The sequence below is a fragment of the Aquarana catesbeiana genome, linkage group LG05 (genome assembly GCF_042186555.1).
Source record: "Aquarana catesbeiana isolate 2022-GZ linkage group LG05, ASM4218655v1, whole genome shotgun sequence".
NCBI classification, from domain to species: domain Eukaryota; kingdom Metazoa; phylum Chordata; class Amphibia; order Anura; family Ranidae; genus Aquarana; species Aquarana catesbeiana.
In genome coordinates this window covers 618,320,273-618,342,701 of record NC_133328.1, presented here as the reverse complement: position 1 = coordinate 618,342,701, position 22,429 = coordinate 618,320,273, and the positions used below count along the sequence as shown (strand labels likewise).

At 39.6% G+C, this 22,429-nt stretch overlaps 1 protein-coding gene across 1 annotated transcript in view; it reads right to left on the bottom strand.

The window, feature by feature from the left end:
• The window catches only part of TG (thyroglobulin), a 399,523-nt gene that overhangs the window by 5,419 nt on the left and 371,675 nt on the right, over positions 1 to 22,429 (bottom strand). The window contains exon 46 of the mRNA XM_073632844.1: positions 1,964 to 2,104. Coding sequence (XP_073488945.1) covers positions 1,964 to 2,104 — 141 coding nt within the window. The remainder of the gene's footprint in view (positions 1 to 1,963; positions 2,105 to 22,429) is intronic.

Below are 22,429 nucleotides of genomic sequence, written 5' to 3'. Positions count from 1 at the left end.
AATGGAGTAATTATGGAGATGATGGAGATGACATCTACCTTTCCTAACTACAATAACAGGAATGCTATATACCATTATATGATATTGTGTGCTAATTGCATATCTCCATTTCTGGGTTGGGTATCGCTCTGGTATTGGCTATCCCATTCTATGGACCAAGGGTATTGTCATTGGTTTTAATATTTGTATATTTTCTTTTTTTTATCTTGTATAAATAAAATACAATTTTTTTATATACTTAAGTTGCCTTTTGTTGTGCCAACAAAGTCTGCCTCTTTAAACTTATAGGTTTCTTAAAGGTTTCCATGTATAGTTAATTGGATGTGGCATGGTTTAGGTCTATCAAATTGTAAGTAATACAGCCTCATCAGCTCACCCTGGTCCTAAAAAGCAGATAACCTTGTGGTGCAAGGGTTTTTTCTTTTCTACATCCTGGAGTTGGGTTTAAGCTAGAGCGTTGCTAGTCTACATTTAGTGTTTACAGTTAGACTATAGCCAGCCAGAGTGTTAATGTTTTCTAGGCACATTAGGTTTCTTATAAGGACCTATAACATTATTTGCCTCTGCCTGATACTGGCAAGTGTTCTAAAACAGATAGAGCGAGAAGCTACAATGCATTGGGATATGAATTTTTTATGTTTGAAAGAGATAATCTAGCAGGGCTCTATTGAAAATTAAGGAAGGTTTGAACAGTTCAGAGGTCAGTAAAAGTAATGCAGAGTTCAGGGGTCAGTAGTATGTAATAAAGAGTTCAGGGGTCAGTAGTAAGCAACACAGAGTTCAGAAGTCAGTAGCATATAATGCACTTTGTCCAAAACCAAAATAAAAAAGATTTGACTTTAGATAAACTTTAATGATGCTGAGCAAGAAAACAAGTCACTAATTCCTGAAGAATCAGCCAAAATGAACTCAATGGGTGACCCTGTCAGGCTCTTGTGGTCCAACATCCCTTGATTAAGAAATCAAAGGAGATGGGCGGAAAACTGACGACCAAACAGTGCCCGTAATCAGATGCACTGTTCAGGAATTCTGATGCCCTGTACACACGGTCGGACTTTGTTTGGACATTCCGACAACAAAATCCTAGGATTTTATGCGACGGATGTTGGCTCAAACTTGTCTTGCATACACACGGTCGCACAAAGTTGTCGGAAAATCCGATCGTTCTAAACACGGTGACGTAAAACACGTACATCGGGACTATAAACGGGGCAGTGGCCAATAGCTTTCATCTCTTTATTTATTCTGAGCATGCGTGGCACTTTGTCCGTCCGATTTGTGTACACACGATCGGAATTTCCGACAACGGATTTTGTTGTTGGAAAATTTTATAGCCTGCTCTCAAACTTTGTGTGTCGGAAAATCAGATGGAAAATGTGTGATGGAGCCCACACACGGTCGGAATTTCCAACAACAAGGTCCTATCACACATTTTCCGTCGGAAAATCCGACCGTGTGTACGGGGCATGACTGTCGGCGGGGCTGTCAAAATTCAATAGCCACAGCGAGGGATTTGTCCATCCACCCTGTATAGCCTCGATGGAGAAATCTGTTGGACTTGTTCTATTCACACTGAACGGAAACTATTTTTTTTTTTTTTTTTTTAAAGGAAGCTCCAAGGAGGGGATTGAAAAAAAAAATTGAATGTAAGTTATATTATTAGTATTTTTTTAAAAAGTTGACTTTAATACCACTTGTTACATTTAACATAAATGTATTAATATTTGAATTAGTACATTTCTGAACTAATTGGTGTTTTGTTATATCTGCCTTGAGTTAAAATTTCCTTGAGAATGTTGGATGGGATGAGGACAACTTATTTCTGACACCCAGTTGACAATATTTCTGTTATTTCGAGTTTGCAGTTTAAAGAAAAATAGGGAATAAGCCAAGAAGATTTTATGGTACATAGGGTACATCTCTGTTAGTAGGGAACCACTGGTAATGGTAGTACCATACTCACCCCGTCTTTACAAAGTTAGCCAGGTACTGCATGATCTGTAAGGAAAGCTTCCTCTCCTCACCAGAAAACTGATTTCTATAAAGCGAGTGAAAAGGAATTCCAAAAGTGTAAATTACATCTTCAGGCAGATCCAGACCAGAACTGAAAAAAATAAAATAAAAAATACACTTAGCCAACAAAAGGTATAGTCTGCATTTTAAAGCATGGCTAAAAAAAAAGTACAACGCTGTTTTCATGAAACATTCACACGTATTTTACTACAGGGTTAGACCCTTTGTTGAGATTTTATTGCTGTTTATGTTGCTGTTGGGGAGATTCACGCCTGGCCTGGTGACCATTATCACAGAGACATAAAGTGAGGAGAAACCCAAAAATTTTGAGTAGTCATTCCATTCAGATTCAGAATACTTTAATAATCCCAAAGGGAAATTATTGAAGCAGAATGAGAGGGAAAATCCTCCAATAAAGACACATGTCCTTACGACAACTCTAGGATGTAAGAAGGATGAAAGGATGTAATGTGAGTCCAGTAAAACCTTATTGCACATGACTGGTCACATGAAAATCCAACACGTTTCGGGGGGCATACTAGTCCCCACCCATGAGGGCTTATGTGGTAAACTGCGTTGAAGTTTCAGTCAAACAGCAGGCTTGAGAATATAAAGAAGAAAGAACCGTCATTACTCCCGACCAGCCCAGGTCAATAAATAAGGTCAATGATAAGGAGCAGCCTCAGCCTGCATGTCTCCAACAAACCACACACTCTGAAGCATTTCACCCTATCCAATTAGTCAAAGGGGCCCTGTGACTAAGTCCTGGTGGGTGGGGCGAAACGCATCAGGGCGTGTGGTTTGGTGGAGAAATGTAGGCTGAGGCTGCTCCTTATCATTTATTTACCTGGGATGGTCGGGAGTAGCAGTGATCTTTTCTTCTTTACATTTACTAGCCCTCTGGATTGGTATCAGGACAAGCCTGCACCCCATGCTCTGGGACACAGGGATATGCCTTCACCTCTACTTTGAGAGGCACAAAAAAAGCAATATAATAGGTAGCAGGCTTGATAGTTATTTTGGCCACGCTTACAACATAAACTTTCATCCTTCTTCCATTCTGTAGATGTAGTCTCAAGCTCCAGACCCTACTGCAAGGCCATGACCTCCCTCCTCCTGGACCTCCAGCCACCTGCAGATCCCTAACCTCCCACGGTGCCTCCCAGCTCCCATAGTGGTTCACAGTGCCCTTCAGCATGCTACAGTGCCCCAGGCCCCCTGAGAGCCTTCAACCCCCCACAGTGCCCACCAAATTCCAACAGTGCCCCCCAGCCCTCTAGCTTGCTACAAAGCTTCCTACAGTGCCCCTAGTCCCTGCAGTGCACTCCAGTCTACAACAGATCTTCTAGGAAAGCCCCCAGCCTCCTGGATAGACCCACAGCCCCCCTCCAGAAACCTTTTCACCCATAGTTACTCCCAGCTCCATCCAGAATTTCCTACAGAGCCACCAAGTCTGCTGCAGAGACCCCAAGCCTCCTTTGAAATTCTGATTCCCTCACAGTGACACCCAACCTCATTCAGAGCCTTCAGCATTTACATATTTTGTTTTCCAATATTTTATTGCGCCAGTATAATTTTTTTTTTTTTTATTGTAGGGGCATTGAACGTTTTGGAAGCCCTGGTCTCAATAAGGATGAGAATCACTGCTTTAGAGTACTCAAGAGATCCATGAGGATACTCTGGCTGACAGAGAGCTGAATTTAAAGTCTTATATGTTTAGCGTCCATTACTTTATTAATACCATACATCCATTAACCACTTCACTACCGCCTTATGTTTATGAATAGTGGAGTGGTGTTATTCCCTCAACACTATTTATAAACAGCACCAAAGGAGGCACTATTGGTTGCCATTGTGCTCAACAGCTGTGAACCTATCCATCATCAGACAAACACTGTGTACCTAGGTGATCCAAGCAGATCTGTACCATGTGATCACTGTGATGACCAATCACAGCAATCAGAAATGTAAACACACTACTGATTACTTTGTTGATCCCACTCCCTGGAACACATCACATGTCTCAGGTGGCTGCAGGACCAGAGAGTGCCATGCGAGCTCATACATGCGCAGCGGAGAGCTGACTGTGGTTCCTCAGAAACCAAGATGGTGACACCAGGGATCCGCAGCAGTAAGAAGATCTGGGATCTGAGGGATGACTGCTGGACTCCAGGCACTGGTAAGTACCTCATTTTTAAAAGTTGGCTGACTTTTTATTAAAAACTTTATAAGATGATAACTCTGTTAACCTTGATGAGATTTCCTTTTACATTTCTAGAACATGAAGTGAAGAGAAATCTCCCCAAGCAGGATGCAGAGAACAAAAGATAACTTAGCAAGTTTCTACCCTTTCCCTACCATCCGAAGCTTTAAAAAAATAAACTTTTGCCTTGACATACGCTTACAGTAACAATGAAGAATTTCAGGTAATGCAGAACTATAGGTAAATCTAAAAACTTATCTGATGGAACCAAGTCTGACTTTTACAGAAAGCTGAGCTCTGTACAAAACTTCAGCTGCTTCCAGAGGTGGATCTGCTGATCATTTTGACATGAAGTTTTCAATGCAAGTAACTGCTGTTTATACATTCTTTACATTAAATTATCTGTATGATCCCAGCAATAAAGTTCAGGCCATGGACTCACTTCCCCTTCAATGACAGATGTACACAGCTGTGCAGTTCTCATGTCTTGTTATATATTGTACTGTGATTGATTTTTGTTTTTATATCTTTCCTTTAAATAGTTACATAGTTACATAGTTACATAGTAGGTGAGGTTGAAAAAAAACACAAGTCCATCAAGTCCAACCTATGTGTGTGATTATGTGTCAGTAAATAATTATTACAGTTAATATAAAGATTACTGTGGCTTTTCTTCACTTGTAATAAAGCAAAATAAGCAAATAAGCAAATAAGTAATAAGCAAAAATGTAAAAAAAAATGTAAAAATAAAAGCATTTTGATAATCGATTAGTTGGCCGATTATTGTTTCGATTAATCGGTTAATAACCTTAAATAAAGTGTGGTGTATAATTTAGTTAAAATGTAAAGTTTAAAAAAAAGGCAATTTATTCTTAAATATCTCTATGTAGAGGTAAATATAAATAACCAATTATATGGTTAGGGAGCAAAATCTCTAATCCACTCTGAGAATAACAGACAGAAGAGATATACTGTATATACTATTAGAGGGGATGTACTGTATATACTATTAGAGGAGAGATATACTATATATACTATTAGAGGAGATATACTGTATATACTATTAGAGGAGATATACTGTATATACTATTAGAGGAGATATACTGTATATACTATTAGAGGAGAGATATACTATATATACTATTAGAGGAGATATACTGTATATACTATTAGAGGAAAGATATACTGTATATACTATTAGAGGAGATATACTGTATATACTATTAGAGGAGAGATATACTGTATATACTATTAGAGGAGAGATATACTGTATATACTATTAGAGGTTGAAGCTGGTAAATATCATCAGACTTGGAGATCAAATTATTTTATTTAAAGAAAAAAAAAAAAAAGTTAAAGGCTGTTTTGCAGATTTTCAAACAGAACTGTAATATATTATATGCTGGCCATACAAAAACAATGTCTTCCTTAAAAAAAAAATTAATTTCAGGAACGTTCGTTCGATTTTCTAATCGTTAGTGGGGTCAAATCGATGTTTATTTTCAACCACAGTGACGGTAAAATAATAGAAAAAACTTCTTGGTGAAAGGAATTTTCGGACAGTGTATGTGTTTTTCGCTCAGAAATGACATTCATTTTAAAACAGAATGTTAAAAGCAAGTGAAATTTTCTAACAACATTCTTTCATTCAGCAAATGTATAAAGATGTTTCGTATGAATATTCTCATCTGAAAATTGATCCGTGTGGCCAGCATAAGCCATGGTGCACACCTATGCAGTTTGCTTTTGATCTGTTTCTGCAGTGCTTTTTGCTGTGCGTTTTGATTTTTGCACACGTGATTTTGCTGCAATTTGCGTTTTTGCATTTTTTTATGCTTTTTTTTTGCCCGATTTGTTGTTGGGCAGATAAAAAACACACAAATTGCTGCAAAAGCACACTACATGCTTTTCTGCAACTTCTCCATTAAAGTATATTGAACCAAAAAAGCACCGCTTTGCGTTGAAAAAAGTCCTCGACACTTTCCAAATACGCAGCGGCTGAAAAAAAAAAGCAAAGATGTGAACGTGTCCCATTGCAAACAATGTTAAATGAACTGTACTGCGTTTCTGCAAAAAGCACCAAAAAACACATAGGTGGGAACCAGGCCTAAGATGTTTAGTAAAATAATGGGGTTCAAAAAACTAAAAGTAACCCTTTATAGTAGAAAAAGAGCAAATCGCTACTGTAAGGGGTTAATTTTTTTACTGTGGAACAGTGAAAGTAATATTTACAGTAGCGATTATTTGCTCTTTCTGTACTATAAAGGGCTAATTTTTGTTTTTTTAACCCCATTATGTTACTGGCCGATTAATCGATTATGAAAATAGTAATCGATTATTTTGATAATCGATTAGTTGTCGATGAATCGATTAGTTGTTTCAGCCCTAAACTCTAATGAATTTATTATTTCTTAATGGCAGCCAAATTCTCATCTTAAGCTCCTACTAATGGAGTCATGCTTGAGGCAAATGTAAGAATTGTATTTATTTTTTTTCAACAGCTGTCACGGGTCCAAAGTAGAAAATGTACACATAAATTCCAACATACATTTTTTACATTGTGAGCATATGGCTTGATTTTCCCAGGATCCCCTGCAGTCATATTGTGCAGGCCTCTCAAAATGCCTCTAAAGCAGTGGTTCTCAACCACCGGACTGTGGTCAACTGCAGGCCGTGGCCTCTCTTCTATTGGACTTCCAGGCAGCTGCAGATCCCTTAACATCCAACGGTGTCTGCCAGCTTTCATAATGGCTCCCAACCTTCCAGAGTGGACCAAAGTGGCCCCTGAATCCCCACAGTGTGCCCCAACCTCCCACTGTGCCATCCAGCCTACTGCAGAGACTCCAGCACCACATAGTGCTCCCAACCTCTAAGTTGTCCCACATTTTGCCCCAACATCCCACAGTGAATCTTAGCTCCAGCAATTCCCCCCAACCCTCTATAGTGGACTGCAGTGCCCCTCATTCCCCACAGTGAGCCACAACCTCGTACAGTGCCACCCAATCCCCTGCAGTGACTCTCAGCCTTCTGCAGAGCCTCCTGCCCCCCATAGTGCCCCCAACTTCCAACAGTGTCCCACATTTCCACCCAACCTCCCACAGTGCCTTCCAGCTCCTATAATGCCCCCAACCTTTCACAGTGGGCCGCACCACCCAGCTCCATGTAGTGCCCCCCAGCCTACTGCAAAGCCTCCAGCCCCCCATAGCCAACCTCCAACATTGTTCCACATTTACCCCCAACCTCCCACAGTGCCCCCCAGCTCCTGCAGAATTCAGTCTTCCACAGCAGCCCTGCCAAGTCCACAGCCTCCTGGAGAGACCCTCACCCCCTCCAGAGACCCTGTCCCCCACAGTTTTCCCCAACTCCCTCCAAAAACCTCATTCCCTACAGCAATGTTTCTCATCTCTAGTCCTCAAGTACCCCCAACAGGTCATGTTTTCAGGCTTTTGCATTATTTTGCACAGCTGATTTGATTGGTTGCACTGCCTAAGTAATTACCACAGCCGTTTCATCTGAGGGAAATCCTGAAAACATGACCTGTTGGGGGTACTTGAGGACTGGAGTTGAGAAACATTGCCCTATAGGGCAACCAAGTCTGATGCAGATTCCTCTAACCCCCCTCTGGAACCCCACCCCCCACAGTAACACCCAGCTCAATCCAGAGCCTAACAGCATTTCAGTGGGCGGAAACACATACACAATATTGGTATAATGTTCAGCGCTAAACCATCTGATGAAAAAGATTAAAGTTTAAAATTTAAATGAAAAGGCATGCATCTGCATGTTGATACACAAAGGTGCAACCATGTGAATGGTGAGTGGATTGAAAGTTCTGGGGGATGAACCCCTAAAAATTACAGTCTCTAAAAAAAGTCTCTAAATGGAGGCTGTAAAGGGAGCGAAGCTGCTTCAGGCACAGGCTGGGGAACCCGATCACTGTGAATAAAAGGAAAGCAAAAGGAGGAGAGAGAAGCGCCAAGCCAATCCTTAAAACAGCCTAGGAATTTATTCAGTATATAGGTATAAAACAACGCTAAAAACTTGCGTGAACAATGTTGGAGCACTTGCAGAGTGCTAGAGCGGGTGGGAACTTCCACGTGCAGTGTCACAGGAGCACAGGAGGACCGCCGGGAGGTCTCTATTGAGGGATCCACCAGTGCCGTGTGTTAGCCACCACTGGAGCCTCGGTAAGAACATTTTATCCAAACCGACTGGTAACTTTATTTCTAATTTTCATCCAGAGACACATAGCCGGCATCTCCACGAGGCTTACTGAGGATCCAGCTGTGGCTAACACACAACGCTCATGGATCCCACAATAGAGACCTCCCGGTGGTCCTCCTGTGACACTGCATGTAGAAGCTCCCACCCGCTCTAACACTCTGCAAGTGCTCCAACATTGTTTTTAGTGTTGTTTTATACCTATAGACTGAATAAATTCCTATGCTGTTTAAAGGATTGACTTGGCGCTTCTCTCTCCTCCTTTTGCTTAACAGCATTTCGGTACACATTTTGCATTCCCATACTTTTATTGTGTGAGTATATCATATCATTTTTTCCTATACTGTTGGGGCATGGGCATGGAAGGTTTTGGAAAACTTTACTGGGCTCTGGTTGCAAACCACTGTTCTAGAGGGGATTGTAGAGTTTTTCATACTCATTCTGTGTGCCACCTTCCCCCAAATCCCAAATAGCAACTCATTTTTTTCTGTGTGAGGATTACTGTAGACTAGAAGGGGGGTGGTAGAGGGTGTATCAAAGTCTCATTCGGACCCTGGGGCATAACGATAACATTAATGTGCATTAACTGTGACCAACGATAAGTGCTTAGGGGCCCCCCCTCAGGATGACAAGGTCCAATAGGTTGACTAGTGAGGGTGCATGCTGGGGAGAGGTTCGCCCAGACTTAATGCACCCTGTAAAAATAGAAAGAAATAGCCCAGCCGCTGAACACTTCGCCCAGCCTAGGTAGTTAATAGGTATAAGCAGCCTCAGCTTGAAAAATCCAGGACATGCCCCCAACACGTTCTGAAAGATGATCCGCACTCTGGTTGTTGCTCTTAAAAAATCTTCATTTTATTGAAAAGCCACAGTGTGAACGCAGATAAAATCAGTTGATGCATTTCAGCCTATATGGCCTTAGTCTTAGTTATGACTAAGGCCTTATAGGCTGAAACGCGTCAACTGATTTTATCTGCGTTTACATTGTGGCTTTTCAATAAAATTAAGATTTTTTTAAGAGCAACAACCAGAGTGTGGATCATCTTTCCTACATTACTCTACTCAGCCAGCGACTGTGGAGCTCTGCTATGTATGTGTTATATGGGTAGTAGCACTGATTTTTCTGCTTGCACGCCCCCAACATGTTTTGCCCCTGTCCTCAGGGCTTAATCATGGAGAGCCGAGGCTGCTTTTCCCTGCTAACTTCTCAGGCAAGGTGAGTTGTGCGGTGGTCGGACTATATCTTTCTATCTCTACAAGCGGATTAACACACTTTTTTGTGCATTATTGTGCATTGTGTTTTGGCAGTCCATTTGAATAATGGGCTAGTAATGGTAAAAAAAAGGAAATGCACACTTTTTGGCAATGCAGCACACAACAATGCACGGTAGCTACAACGAATATGAGTTGGAGCTGCGACGCCTTAGTACATTGGGGTGCCAACGCACCACACTGGAAATGTGTGAATGGGGCCTTATAGTAAAATAGAATGTATAGTGGTTGTAAGAGGTTAATAAAATTGTGAGTTTCCATGTCCCCAAAATTTTGGGTCAAATCTGGAAATTGCTACAAAATTTCACCATTTGGTAAAATACATGCCAGTGAATGGGAAAGGTGTAATTAAGGTGGTTTTGAAGGGTGCCATGGACCCTAAATGGCTCATGGGGGTCATGGGAGCTCCTCTTCCTGTGCCAAAAAAGCTTACCCTAGTTATTCTCAATATTTTAGGTTTTGTTTTGTTTTTCTCACACAGAAAAAAATATAAAGATAACAATCATTTCAATCATTTTTCTTTTTTTTTTCATTTCAGTTTTTTTCTGCTGGTTGAACTCAATGGATGTATGTATTTTTTTTTTCAATTAGCTATATTATTATGTAACAATCAAATACACACACACAGAAAAAACAAAAAATATTTTCAGGGGTATACTAAATCAGGTTTTTTTTTTGGCCGTTTATAATAGAATGCGCCATTAGGCTCGCAGTTGTGGCACAGCCCCAAAGACTTTCATGGCCGAGTTTGACAGGCGGTGCCGCCTTTCAACCCGGCATGTCGTGTTAAATTTGCAGCAGCCACATTTTGAAGCGACACGCCTTCTTCATGTAAATAGCCTCCTCTGGCTGTTGTTTAGCCTTTAAGTGGGCAGTCTGGGGAGCTGTAAAACTATGGTCCAGCCACTTGTTTTTACCCTGTCCTGGCTGCCATGTAAAAAGAGGCCGTAATGTGACATTTACCAAAAAAATTGCACTAGGAAGATGCAGTAAATGTTTGGTGATTGGCACATTCACAGCTTTCTAAACATGCCCCTAAATTAAATAAAAAAAATGACCCAGAAAATAAAGTACACTCAAAAACAACCCAACGCCTTTTAAATAAAAAAAAATAAATAAAAAAAAAGTAGAGTAGATTTTTTTTTACATTCACATCTGTCCCTGCTGTCAAGGAGCTTACAGTCTAAGGTCCATTACTCATATTCATACATACATACATATACAGTACTAGGGGCAATTCAGACAGGGGCCAATTAACCTCCCAGCATGTCTTTGGCATGTGGGAGGAAACCGGAGTACCCGGAGGAAACCCACACAGGCACAAAGAGAACATGCAAACCCTAGGCAAGTAGTATCATGGTTGGGATTCAAACTGAAGACCCTAGTGCTGCCAAGCGGAATTGTGCTAACTACATAGCCACTATAGATGTGTATATATACATTACAATGTATATACAAGTGAGGGAAAAAAGTATTTGATCCCCCTGCTGATTTTGTACGTTTGCCCACTGACAAAGAAATGATCAGTCTATAATTTTATTGGTCGGTTTATTTTACCAGTGAGAGACAAAATAACAACAACAATATCCAGAAAAACTCATTTCAAAAAAGTTATAAATGGATTTGCATTTTAATGAGTGAAATAAGTATTTGATCCCTTATCAATCAGCAAGATTTCTGGCTCCCAGGTGTCTTCTATACAGGTAACGAGCTGAGATTATTAGCACTCTCTTAAAGGGAGTGCTCCTAATCTCAGCTTGTTACCTGCATAAAATACACCTGTCCACAGAAGCAATCCATCAGATTCCAATCTCTCCACCATGGCCAAGACCAAAGAGCTGTCCAAGGATGTCAGCGACAAGATTGTAGACCAACACAAGGCTTGAATGGGCTACAAGACCATCGCCAAGCCACCAAGTACTAAGTCATGTTTTGCGAAGGGGTCAAATACTTGTTTCACTCATTAAAATGCAAATCAATTTATAACTTTTTTGAAATGCGTTTTTCTGTATATTTTTGTTGTTATTTGTCTCTCACTGTTAAAATAAAACGACCATTAAAATTATAGACTGATCATTTCTTTGTCAGTTGGCAAACGTACAAAATCAGCAGGGAATCAAATACTATTTTCCCTCACTGTATATACATACACTAAGTAGTTAGCACTTCCACCTAGCAGCACCTGGGTTGCCAGTTTGAATCCCAAGCCCCGACACTATATATATATATATATATATATATATATATATATATATATATATACACACACACACATTTCTACAACATTTTGGAGTGTGTCTGGGAATTTGTGCCATTCAGATGAACATACAATTTGTGAGGTCAGGTACTGGTGTTGAATGAGAAGACCTGGCGTGTAGTTTGTGTTCCAAAAAACCCCAAAGGTTTTCAGCAGGGTTGAGGTCAAAGCTCTGTGCAGACCTCTCCAATTCCTTTACACAAAACTCATAATACCAAACCTATATGACTGTGTTGGACATCCCATTCCAAAACCATGGACACTAGTGTGTTCAGTTTATAAGTTGGTCACACCTTTTGCAGCTATAACACCCTCAACTCTTCTGGGAAGGCTTTCCACAAGATTCTGGAGAGTGTCTGTGGAAATTCATGACCATTCAACCAAGCATTTCTGAAGTCAGGTAATGATGTTGGATGAGATTCGACTCGCAGCTGATGTTCCAGTTTATATCAAAAATGTTCAGTAGGGTTGAGGTCAGGGCTCTGTGAAGGCCACTTTAGTTCCTCCACACCAAACTCATTTAACAATGTCTTTATGGAGCTATCTCTGTACATGGGGCAGAGTCATGCCAGAATAGAAAAGGACCTTCACCAGCCTAGCGGAGCAGACATGCATTGTTAGAGCTCCACACCGCTGAGGAGAGAAGAGAAGGACAAAGAGGAGCCTGCAGGCTCAAAAGGTATCCATTTGAACCTTTTTGCCCCAGGGAACAAACTGTGAAAGTTTGGGCAGGAAATATGGTACTGGGAGGAAACCGTGGCAGAAATAAAAATCACCTCACAAAGAGCTCACAGGCACTCACTGCAACTAAAGCAGCTCCAGTCACCTCACAATATACAGCATCAGGGCGCTCTCACAGACAGAAAATGTCACAGCAAGACTCTCCATTTGAGTCAGATACAGAACAAATCCTCTCACAAACTTCTCCACAAACCTCCTCAGTATCCCCAGTAATATTATTACAATTTGAAAAGATGCTTCATAAGGCTTTAAAACAAACCTCAGACCAAATAACAAAAAGCCTAACCAAAGAAATAAGAGAGCTGGGAAACCGCACCGCAGCCCTAGAAATAAAAATGGATGAAATTGAAATTACAACCCAAGTAAATATAACAGAATTGGAACAATTAAAAGAAGAGAATTTAATACTTCAAACTAAGCTCGAAGATTACGAAAATAGAGCCAGACGTTCAAACTTGCGCATAAGGGGAATACCTGAAACTGTGACAGACCTGCAATCTACTATTACTGCTCTATTACAAGAACTAAAGCCAGATATCCCTATTGAACGTTTAGAACTGGACAGAGTACACAGAGCCCTCACAGCCAAAAAGAAAGATGGACCCCCACGTGATATAATCACAAAATTTCATTATTACAGAACGAAAGAACAAATACTAATTGCTGCAAGAGAAAAAAAGGAACTTAATTTTCAAGGACACAATTATCAAATTTTTGCTGACCTATCCCAACTTACTATTACTAAAAGACGATCCATGAAACCCCAACTAATGGAACTGCAACGCCACAACATTATGTATCAATGGGGCTTCCCCTTTTCAGTCAGATTTAACTACCAAGGTACAATTTACAGAAGCAGATCAGCAGATGAACTACAACAAACCCTTTTAAAATTAAATCTGACAGAACCCACAAGCAGCAACACTCCCACATGCAGAAGAATGGCATCATCTTCACCTTCAGGCAGCACTCAGAAAATTTCAGAACAAAATGGGAATCATCATTCTCACAAAAGAGGCCGTTATGCCACATCATCCATGGACCAAGAAGATTCAATGGACTGACATCCTAATTCCTGATATCTCTTCATTTATTATACTAAGAGATGGTTCTCTATAAAAAAACCTGTATTTATAACTGAATGTAACTGCATTCTGATAGTCACACACTGTGTGGGATCATGTTACATTCCAGTTATATTTCTTATTACTTCTGATTCATATAGCCTTAGAATATATAAGTGAATTAAGGAAATTCTTGTTCAGTTATATATTATCAGGTAATAACAATAGATTTATTACTTTTTAGGACAAATATGTTCAATAATCCAGAAGTAATGGAAGCTTTTTCTTTCTTTTCTTAAAACAAATATATTATTACCTAACTAGTTCCTAGAATTATGTTTTTGTTTATTCTAATCTGAAGCAATACAACCTCAATTTTATGAGTTAACATATCTAAACAGTTACATATGAATAAAATATGTAATTGTTTACTCTAAAAGGGTTAAAATCACAAAATAATTCAAACTATCTTCATCAATACCAAAGTTATTAACAGTACCTTTCTAACTGAATTATTTAGCCTAGGGCAAGACTAACCATATACAACCACCCTGGAATAAATAATTTCAACAAAAACTATATTCTGCACTCCAATTAATGAAACATCATTTTGATGTCTTTTGACATAGCACTTCTCTCCTGTAAGCGGAAGATCCGTGTACCCCCATTAGCCCTCCTCATTCTCCCAACCATATTATGTGGGAGTGTGACGAAGGCACTTATTCCCCTGAGAGAGATATTTATTCTCTTTCACGGGTAAGTTGTGATTACTTACAAAAAATAATTTATACAATGTATCATCTAATCTCATATGTTTTTTGTTTACTCTTTACTCCTTCACTGGTTTCTATTCATCTCTTCAGTCCACACAGGTTGATCTGCGCAGTCAGCTCTGCATAACAAAAAGTAAGTCAAAACTATTTGATCTGTTGCCATGGCACCACTGAATATACTTTCCCTGAATGTTCAGGGAATAAATGTCCCTCAAAAAAGGACCAAAGCCTTCCGTACTTTCCATAACAAGAAGGCTCACATAGTATGCCTCCAAGAAACACACTTCACCAAAGATTCTACTCCAAAATATATTTCTCCTTTTTATCAACAAATTTACACGGCTTCTGCCTGTACCAAGCAAAGGGGAACTCTAATTGCATTTCACCGATCCACACCATTCACCTTATCATCAGAAATTAAAGACCCAGAAGGTAGATACCTGATACTCATGGGTTATATAATGGATACAGCAATCACGGTGATTTCCTACTACGCTCCTAACAAACAACCTACACCATTCCTCTCACATATATTACAAGTGATTAATACACACAAAATAGGAACAGTGATAATGTGTGGGGATTCGAACCAGGTCCTCCTCCCATTTCTAGATAAATCACCTTTTACACCATCCAAATTAACCTCTAGATTACCTTTTTCTCAACTTCTTTCCAAATACAATCTGGTAGATTCGTGGAGAGAAAGTAACCCAATGAAAAAGAAATTCACTTATTTCTCGCACCCTCATCAAACCTTCACCAGAATAGATCATATTTTTCTAACAATAGGAATGATACCAGAAATTATTGCATCAGATATAATTCCGATTCCGTGGTCTGACCATAATGCAGTATACACTACTATAGCCTCAGCCATACCAAAAGCGCATGACCCAACGTGGTACTTACCGGACATAATGCTCAAACACCCACTACATCAGATGGCCATTGAACAAGCTTTAAAGGAATACATATCAATTAATAATACAACAGACATCTCCCCAATAACACTGTGGGAAGCTCATAAGCCTGTCTTGCGTGGTACAATACAAAGACAAATGGCACTATTTAAACGGGAATGCAAAAATCTAGCAAAAAAACTAGAACTCAATTTTAATGCAGCCTACATATCATTTCAAGATAATCCATCTCAGAGTACAAAATCTCATCTGGAAAAATCTAGATTGGAATACGATCTATTTCTCACTGAGTCAGTTGATAAATCCCTCAAACGCTCCAAACACAATTTCTACATGAATACAAACAAACCAGGTACATATTTGGCTCGGGCATTAAATTCAACTAACAAATCTTTCAAACCAATACGTTTGAAATTATCAAAAAATGTTTACACTTGTAATCCAGTTAAAATAGTCCATAAATTTCACTCACATCTCGCAACTTTATACAAGACAAACAATGAATTTAATCCTACAGAGGCTGAATCCTTCTTCTCAAAAATAACCTTACCTGAGTTATCTCAGAATCAAAAAAGCAGTTTGGAAGAGCCTATAACTATAGATGAAGTTGCTAACGCCATAAAAGACCTAAAACTTAACAAAAGACCAGGCCCAGACGGCTACTCGGCTTTATACTATAAAACATTCTCAGAAATACTTTCTCCCATTCTCACTGAAACTTTTAACAAACTTCTAGATGGACATTCTTTTCGGCAAGAAACATTAATGGCAATTGTTTGTATGATCCCAAAACCCCTTTCTGATGATACTTCCTGTGTGAATTATCAGCCTATCTCTCTGTTAAATCTTGATATTAAATTATTAGCAAAAATAATAGCAAAACGCCTCAATAGCATTATAGGAAAATTAATACATAGAGATCAAGTAGGCTTCATGCCAAATAGACAGGCAGGCGATAATATACGCAGGGCAGTGTTATTGGCACATATTGCTAAAAAACGGAAAATCCCTTTATGTTTTCTATCTCTCGATATTAAGAGGGCATTTGACACAGTATCCTGGCAATATATGCAATATTCATTACAAAAATGGGGTTTTGGACCCCACTTTTTAACATGGATCAAAGCATTATATAATAAACCCAAAGCCTATATAAAATATGCTGGATACAAATCTGAAGCCTTTAATATCGAAAGAGGTACCCGACAGGGTTGCCCATTATCTCCCTTATTATTTGCCCTTATACTCGAACCCATGGCCCAATACATCAGAACAAACCAAACTATAACTGGCATTGAAGTAGGAGGTATTACACACAAATTATGTATATTTGCAGACGATATATTACTTTTTCTATCATCACCACAGGTCTCTGGTATTAACTTAATACCAGCTCTTGATGGATTTGCAGCCCTATCCGGCCTTATGATTAATCCTAAGAAATGCCTAGTGCTTAATATTTCACTCACAAACATGGAATTGATCCCGGCTAGGGCTGCACTCCCATTCACATGGGCAGAAAAATCAATCCCATATCTTGGAATTCATTTAACAGCATCTCATTCTGACTTATTCTCAACCAATTATCCTCCTGTATTAAGACAGATCACAAATCTAATAAAACAATGGTCGCAACTTCCTTTATCCTGGATAGGGAAGATTAATGCAATCAAAATGACTATTCTACCCAAATTGCTTTATCTATTCAGAGTCCTCCCTATTCCAATTCCTTCCTATTTTTTGAGAATAGTACAAAAAAGAGCAACTTTGTTTATATGGGGCTCTTCTAAACCACGTATACCTATACACACACTACATCTTCCCAAAAATAAAGGAGGCCTGGGATACCCTAATTTTACTAACTACTACAGAGCAGCACATTTGGCCAGTCTGTCCAAATACCATGCAAAACAGGAAATCCCATTATGGGTATTTATAGAGGCTTCAGAAAATGACCCTCTATTAATATCAAATTTATTATGGCTTGATCCTAAAGACCGCTTTAAAATTCATAATCCCATAACTAAACACTTCTTACTGTATCTCTCTGGGATAAACTAAAAACCAAATATCAGTTACAATCTCCACACAATCCTCTCCTTTCTTTTATCAGAAATCCGGCCTTTTATCCGGCATGGATCTACCCAAATTCTTTTAAAGCTTGGACAACATCAGGCATTCAGACATTAAATGACTTCATAGCATCTAAATCATTCCTTTCATTCCCATCGCTTAGAGAAAAATATGATCTACCAAACTCTGAGATATTTAGATATCTCCAAATCAAAAATTTCTATACACCATTCCTAAAGGGGGATACACCATTATCCCAATTATCCATTTTTGAATCAATCTGTACAAAAGATCCATTTGCTAAAGGTACAATTTCATCACTTTATAATCAATTATATGGAGTAGCAAATCTTAATAGACCCTCTTACGTTCAGAGGTGGGAGGAGGACCTGGGACGAACTTTAGAAGACACGGACTGGTCTAACATATGGCTCACATCTAAGTCATCTTCACCCAACATCTTAGCACTGGAGACAAATTATAAAGTCCTAACTCGCTGGTACCTTGTACCCGCTAGAGTGGCAAAATATTCACCTAATACCTCAGCTCTTTGTTTTCGAGGATGCCCAGAAATAGGCACATATTTACACATATGGTGGACGTGCCCAGTAATCCAAACCTTCTGGAAGGAAGTCTTCGTGATTGCATCTAAAATATTTAAAAAAATAATACAACCAGATCCATATTTAACTTTACTTAATCTAAAACCGGAATGGTTAACACTCTCTCAATTCAAACTTATGATCCAACTAATAACGGCTGCAAAACAAACAGTGGCCAAGGCATGGAAATCTCCTACATTGGTACTAGCAGAAACAATTCACAGAATGAATAATACAATGTCCCATGCTAAGATGGTAGCCATCGATCAAAATCAAATTCCAAAATTTGAAAAACTTTGGCATCCTTGGATAAAACAACAGTTCCTGTCAAACTTCAATGACTCTGTCCTGTTGCCATGGTAACAGATTAAATGACTTACAGAGACACCCATTCTAAGGCTTCAAAGAGAACTAAAAAGAATAATAAACTGACGAGCGGGACAACCTTGTGGACCATACCTCTACCTTTCAACCCTTTTTCTTCTTTCTCTTTCCTTTTCTCCACCTTACGATTAAAGCTCATTATCAGAATTTATTTGACCTATATACACTCTACTTGTAAACAATATGTATAGTAGGTATAAATCATTTAAATACCTACAAAAGTAACTAAGGAAATGATATATATCTTTAATTTAGGTTTACGTGAACCCAATGTTTAATATTTGAAATTTCATGATATTTACCTATATAAACCCTACTGTAAAACAATGAGCTTACTTTATAGATCCTTGTAAACTTACTTTATGTATCTTTATAACATTGTATACTCAATAAACTTCTTTTGACAAGGAAAAGGACCTTCACCAAAGTATTACTAAGCCCCGGTTCACTCAGCAAGGCGACCTGCAAACGACTTCCGCGGCGACTTGCAAAACAACTTCTGTATAGAAGTCTATGCAAGTCGCCCCAAGTCGCCCCCAAAGTAGTACAGGAACCTTTTTCTAAGTCGGAGCGACTTGCGTCGCTCCTATTAGAACGGTTCCATTGTACAGAACGGGAGGCGACTTGTCAGGCGGTTAGGTCGCCTGACAAGTCGCCCCTGTGTGAACCGGCTCTCAAAGGTTGGAAGAGCACAGTTGTCTGATACATTGTTGTATGCACTAGTATTAACAATGCCCTTCACTTGGAACACCTGAACCCAATCACTTGGAGGGAGGTCGATCTAACTTTTGGCCATATAATGTATTGCTGTTCTAAATGGTCCAGCTTGAGTATTAGTATTAACAATGCCCTTCACTTGGAACACCTGAACCCAATCACATGGACGGAGGTCGACCTAACTTTTGGCCATATAATGTATTGCTGTTCTGAATGGTCCATCTTGAGTGTCCCTTTAACTCTGACAAGGGTCCTTTGTACACTGATAAAAGTTTGGCTGTGATGCTGAGCCAGCAGAGACATGTAATATTTATAATGTCTCTTTTCAGCTGTCACTGGATGGAATTTAATATCGCGCCAAAAGAAACAGATATGTGTTCCTTGGAAGATCCTGTAATCTAAACACATTGACAAGGCAGGGTGCGCTGCTTTGGAGAAGGAGAAGAAAAAAGGGACCTCTGTCCAATTTGCAGCATTCTAATAGATGCCTTTGTCTTTTTGGAACTGAAGGCCAGACGGATATAAAAAGACACAATAATTTAAATAGAGCTCTGGGTTTATTAATATATCATGGAAGCTGAACTCCAAGCAAACAGCTAAATACTCACATCAAGTACATATATGATAGCCGTTTTACTGGCTATAAGATTTGTGTTCCTGTCCATCCAGTCTTGAGATTAACACAGCTCTGCCATACAATACAGTCCTGTCTAGGATGAGGGGAACCTGAATTTTTTGTGCTGCAGTTTTACTTTCACTTACAGGTCTCCTCCCCACTCCCACCCTGTGGCTGGACATTCAAAGCAGAAGCATCAGACTAATAAGCTCATCTCTCTGTGACTCCTCCCCACCCCCCCTCCTATCAGCATAGTACCTTGAACTGCAGTACACCTGACTTTCTTTTCTCCTTCCCCTAGTCTGAGACTGAAAGAGGCTACAAGAGGCTGATACCAAGATCAGATTCATGTACAAATCTATTGGCCCAGGACCATGAAGAATATTTTTTTTTATGGCACCTCCCTTTATGCTAAATTCTGATTTGGTGGAGGGATTTTGGTTCCTTTCGTCCCACCTCATCACAACCTGCCTGGTTATATTTCTAAAATTTCCACTAAAAAAACATTGGCTGAAACAGTAATGCCCCGTACACACGGTCGGATTTTCCGATGGAAAATGTCCGATCGGATCGTGTTGTCGGAAATTCCGACCGTGTGTGGGCTCCATCGGACATTTTCCATCGGATTTTCCGACACACAAAGTTGGAGAGCAGGATATAAAATTTTCCGACAAGAAAATCCGTTGTCGGAAATTCCGATCGTGTGTACACAAATCCGACGGACAAAGTGCCACGCACGCTCAGAATAAATAAAGAGATGAAAGCTATTGGCCACTGCCCCGTTTATAGTCCCGACGTACATGTTTTATGTCACCGCGTTCAGAACGATCGGATTTTCCGACAACTTTGTGTGACCGTGTGTAGACAAAACAAGTTTGAGCCAACATCCGTTAGAAAAAATCCTAGGATTTTGTTGTCGGAATGTCCGAACAAAGTCCGACCGTGTGTACGCCCTATAACTCCACTTTTGTTTGCAAAAAAAAACCATTCCGCTCTGGGTGATCTACTGTATGTACATTACAACATACCTCCCAACTTTTTGAGATGGGAATGAGGGACACCTATCAGCAAAAGTATGCAGGCATAGGACACACCCCTTGCCACACCCCCTTAAAGGAGAATTGTACAAAAAAACAAGATTGCTTAAACCCACAAGTGTTTTTTTTTACCACTACTATTCCTTTATATTGGCTTTTGGAATTTACAAATACAGCAATTTAGAAATCAGATGAAAGGTTTAGCACTGGGAAACACTTTTTGATAGATAAAAAGTATCATTTTATATACAACTATATAGATCAGAACCAAAATGAGGGACAAATGAGGAGGAATGAGGGACAGAGGGACATTGCTCCAAATCAGGGACATTCCCTCCAAATCAGGGACAGTTGGGAGCTATGATTATAAGGATATTAAACTTTGTTGCAGATTCCTACCTTTTGTTATTCTTAAGGAATAGCTGTGTTTGCTTGTCTGTGTCCAAGTACATCTCTATGGGAGTGGTTTTATAATTATCAACCAGCTGCTGCACCTGCAGGGCTCTAATCAGAAAAGTGGCAGGGTCTGCATCCCTTTAGACAGGATTTCTCTTTGGGAGTATCTCACCAAAAATGAAATTTTTGTTGCAGGCGATGACACAAATCTAACTTGTATCTTAATGGCTGACTTTTGGGAAAATCAGTGAGGCAATCACACAAAGCAGGAAACTCCATATACCATCTGTGTACAGAATGCCTTTCAGGTAGCCATATTGCATTTTACAGAAAATTACAGAGCTGCAGATTGAAAAAGGAAAGGTCATTTTTAATAACATTCAATTACAGTATGGCTTGTGTAGCAATTGTATATGCTATATATATATATATATATATATATATATATATATATATATATTTTTTTTTTTTTTTATATTTGCTAATTTTTTCCCTATGAAAGTGGATTTACCCTTTAAGTGACAAAAAGCATACCCCTAGAATATCTATTGACTCATTGCTTCAACGTTCTTATTTTTGGGATGGAATTTCAGCATGGGCGGAGTGCAGATTTCATTCCATTTCTCTCATCTTCTCCTTCTCTAGTTATAGGTTTCACCCCAACTAGATCCATCTGCATCTTAGAGAGTGCAACATCCCCCAAGATTATGTAGACTAGTAACCCTCCTTCCCTTGAACTTTGCAAATCTCTTAGAAGCGGAACTGAGGTCTGGGGGTGCGATGGGACCGCTTGCAGCACATACTGTACTTTATGTAAGAGTCCAGGGCTTATTATGCATGCACGAATAGTGCGTTGCCGCAAGAGGAAATCCGTGCCAACTGAGCATGCTCCAAAGACGCCTCAGTGCGCCAACCCGCACCTGCGCAGAAGACCTGATGGAAAAGGGCAGGAAAATGCCCAGGAGGCGCACAGGAAGTGACCTCAACTTGATGGAAAAAGGCGGGAAAAATGCCCAGGAGGCGCACAGGAAGTGACATCAACCTGATGGAAAAAGGTGGGAAAATGCCCAGGAGGCGCACAGGAAGTGACATCAACCTGATGGAAAAAGGTGGGAAAATGCCCAGGAGGCGCACAGGAAG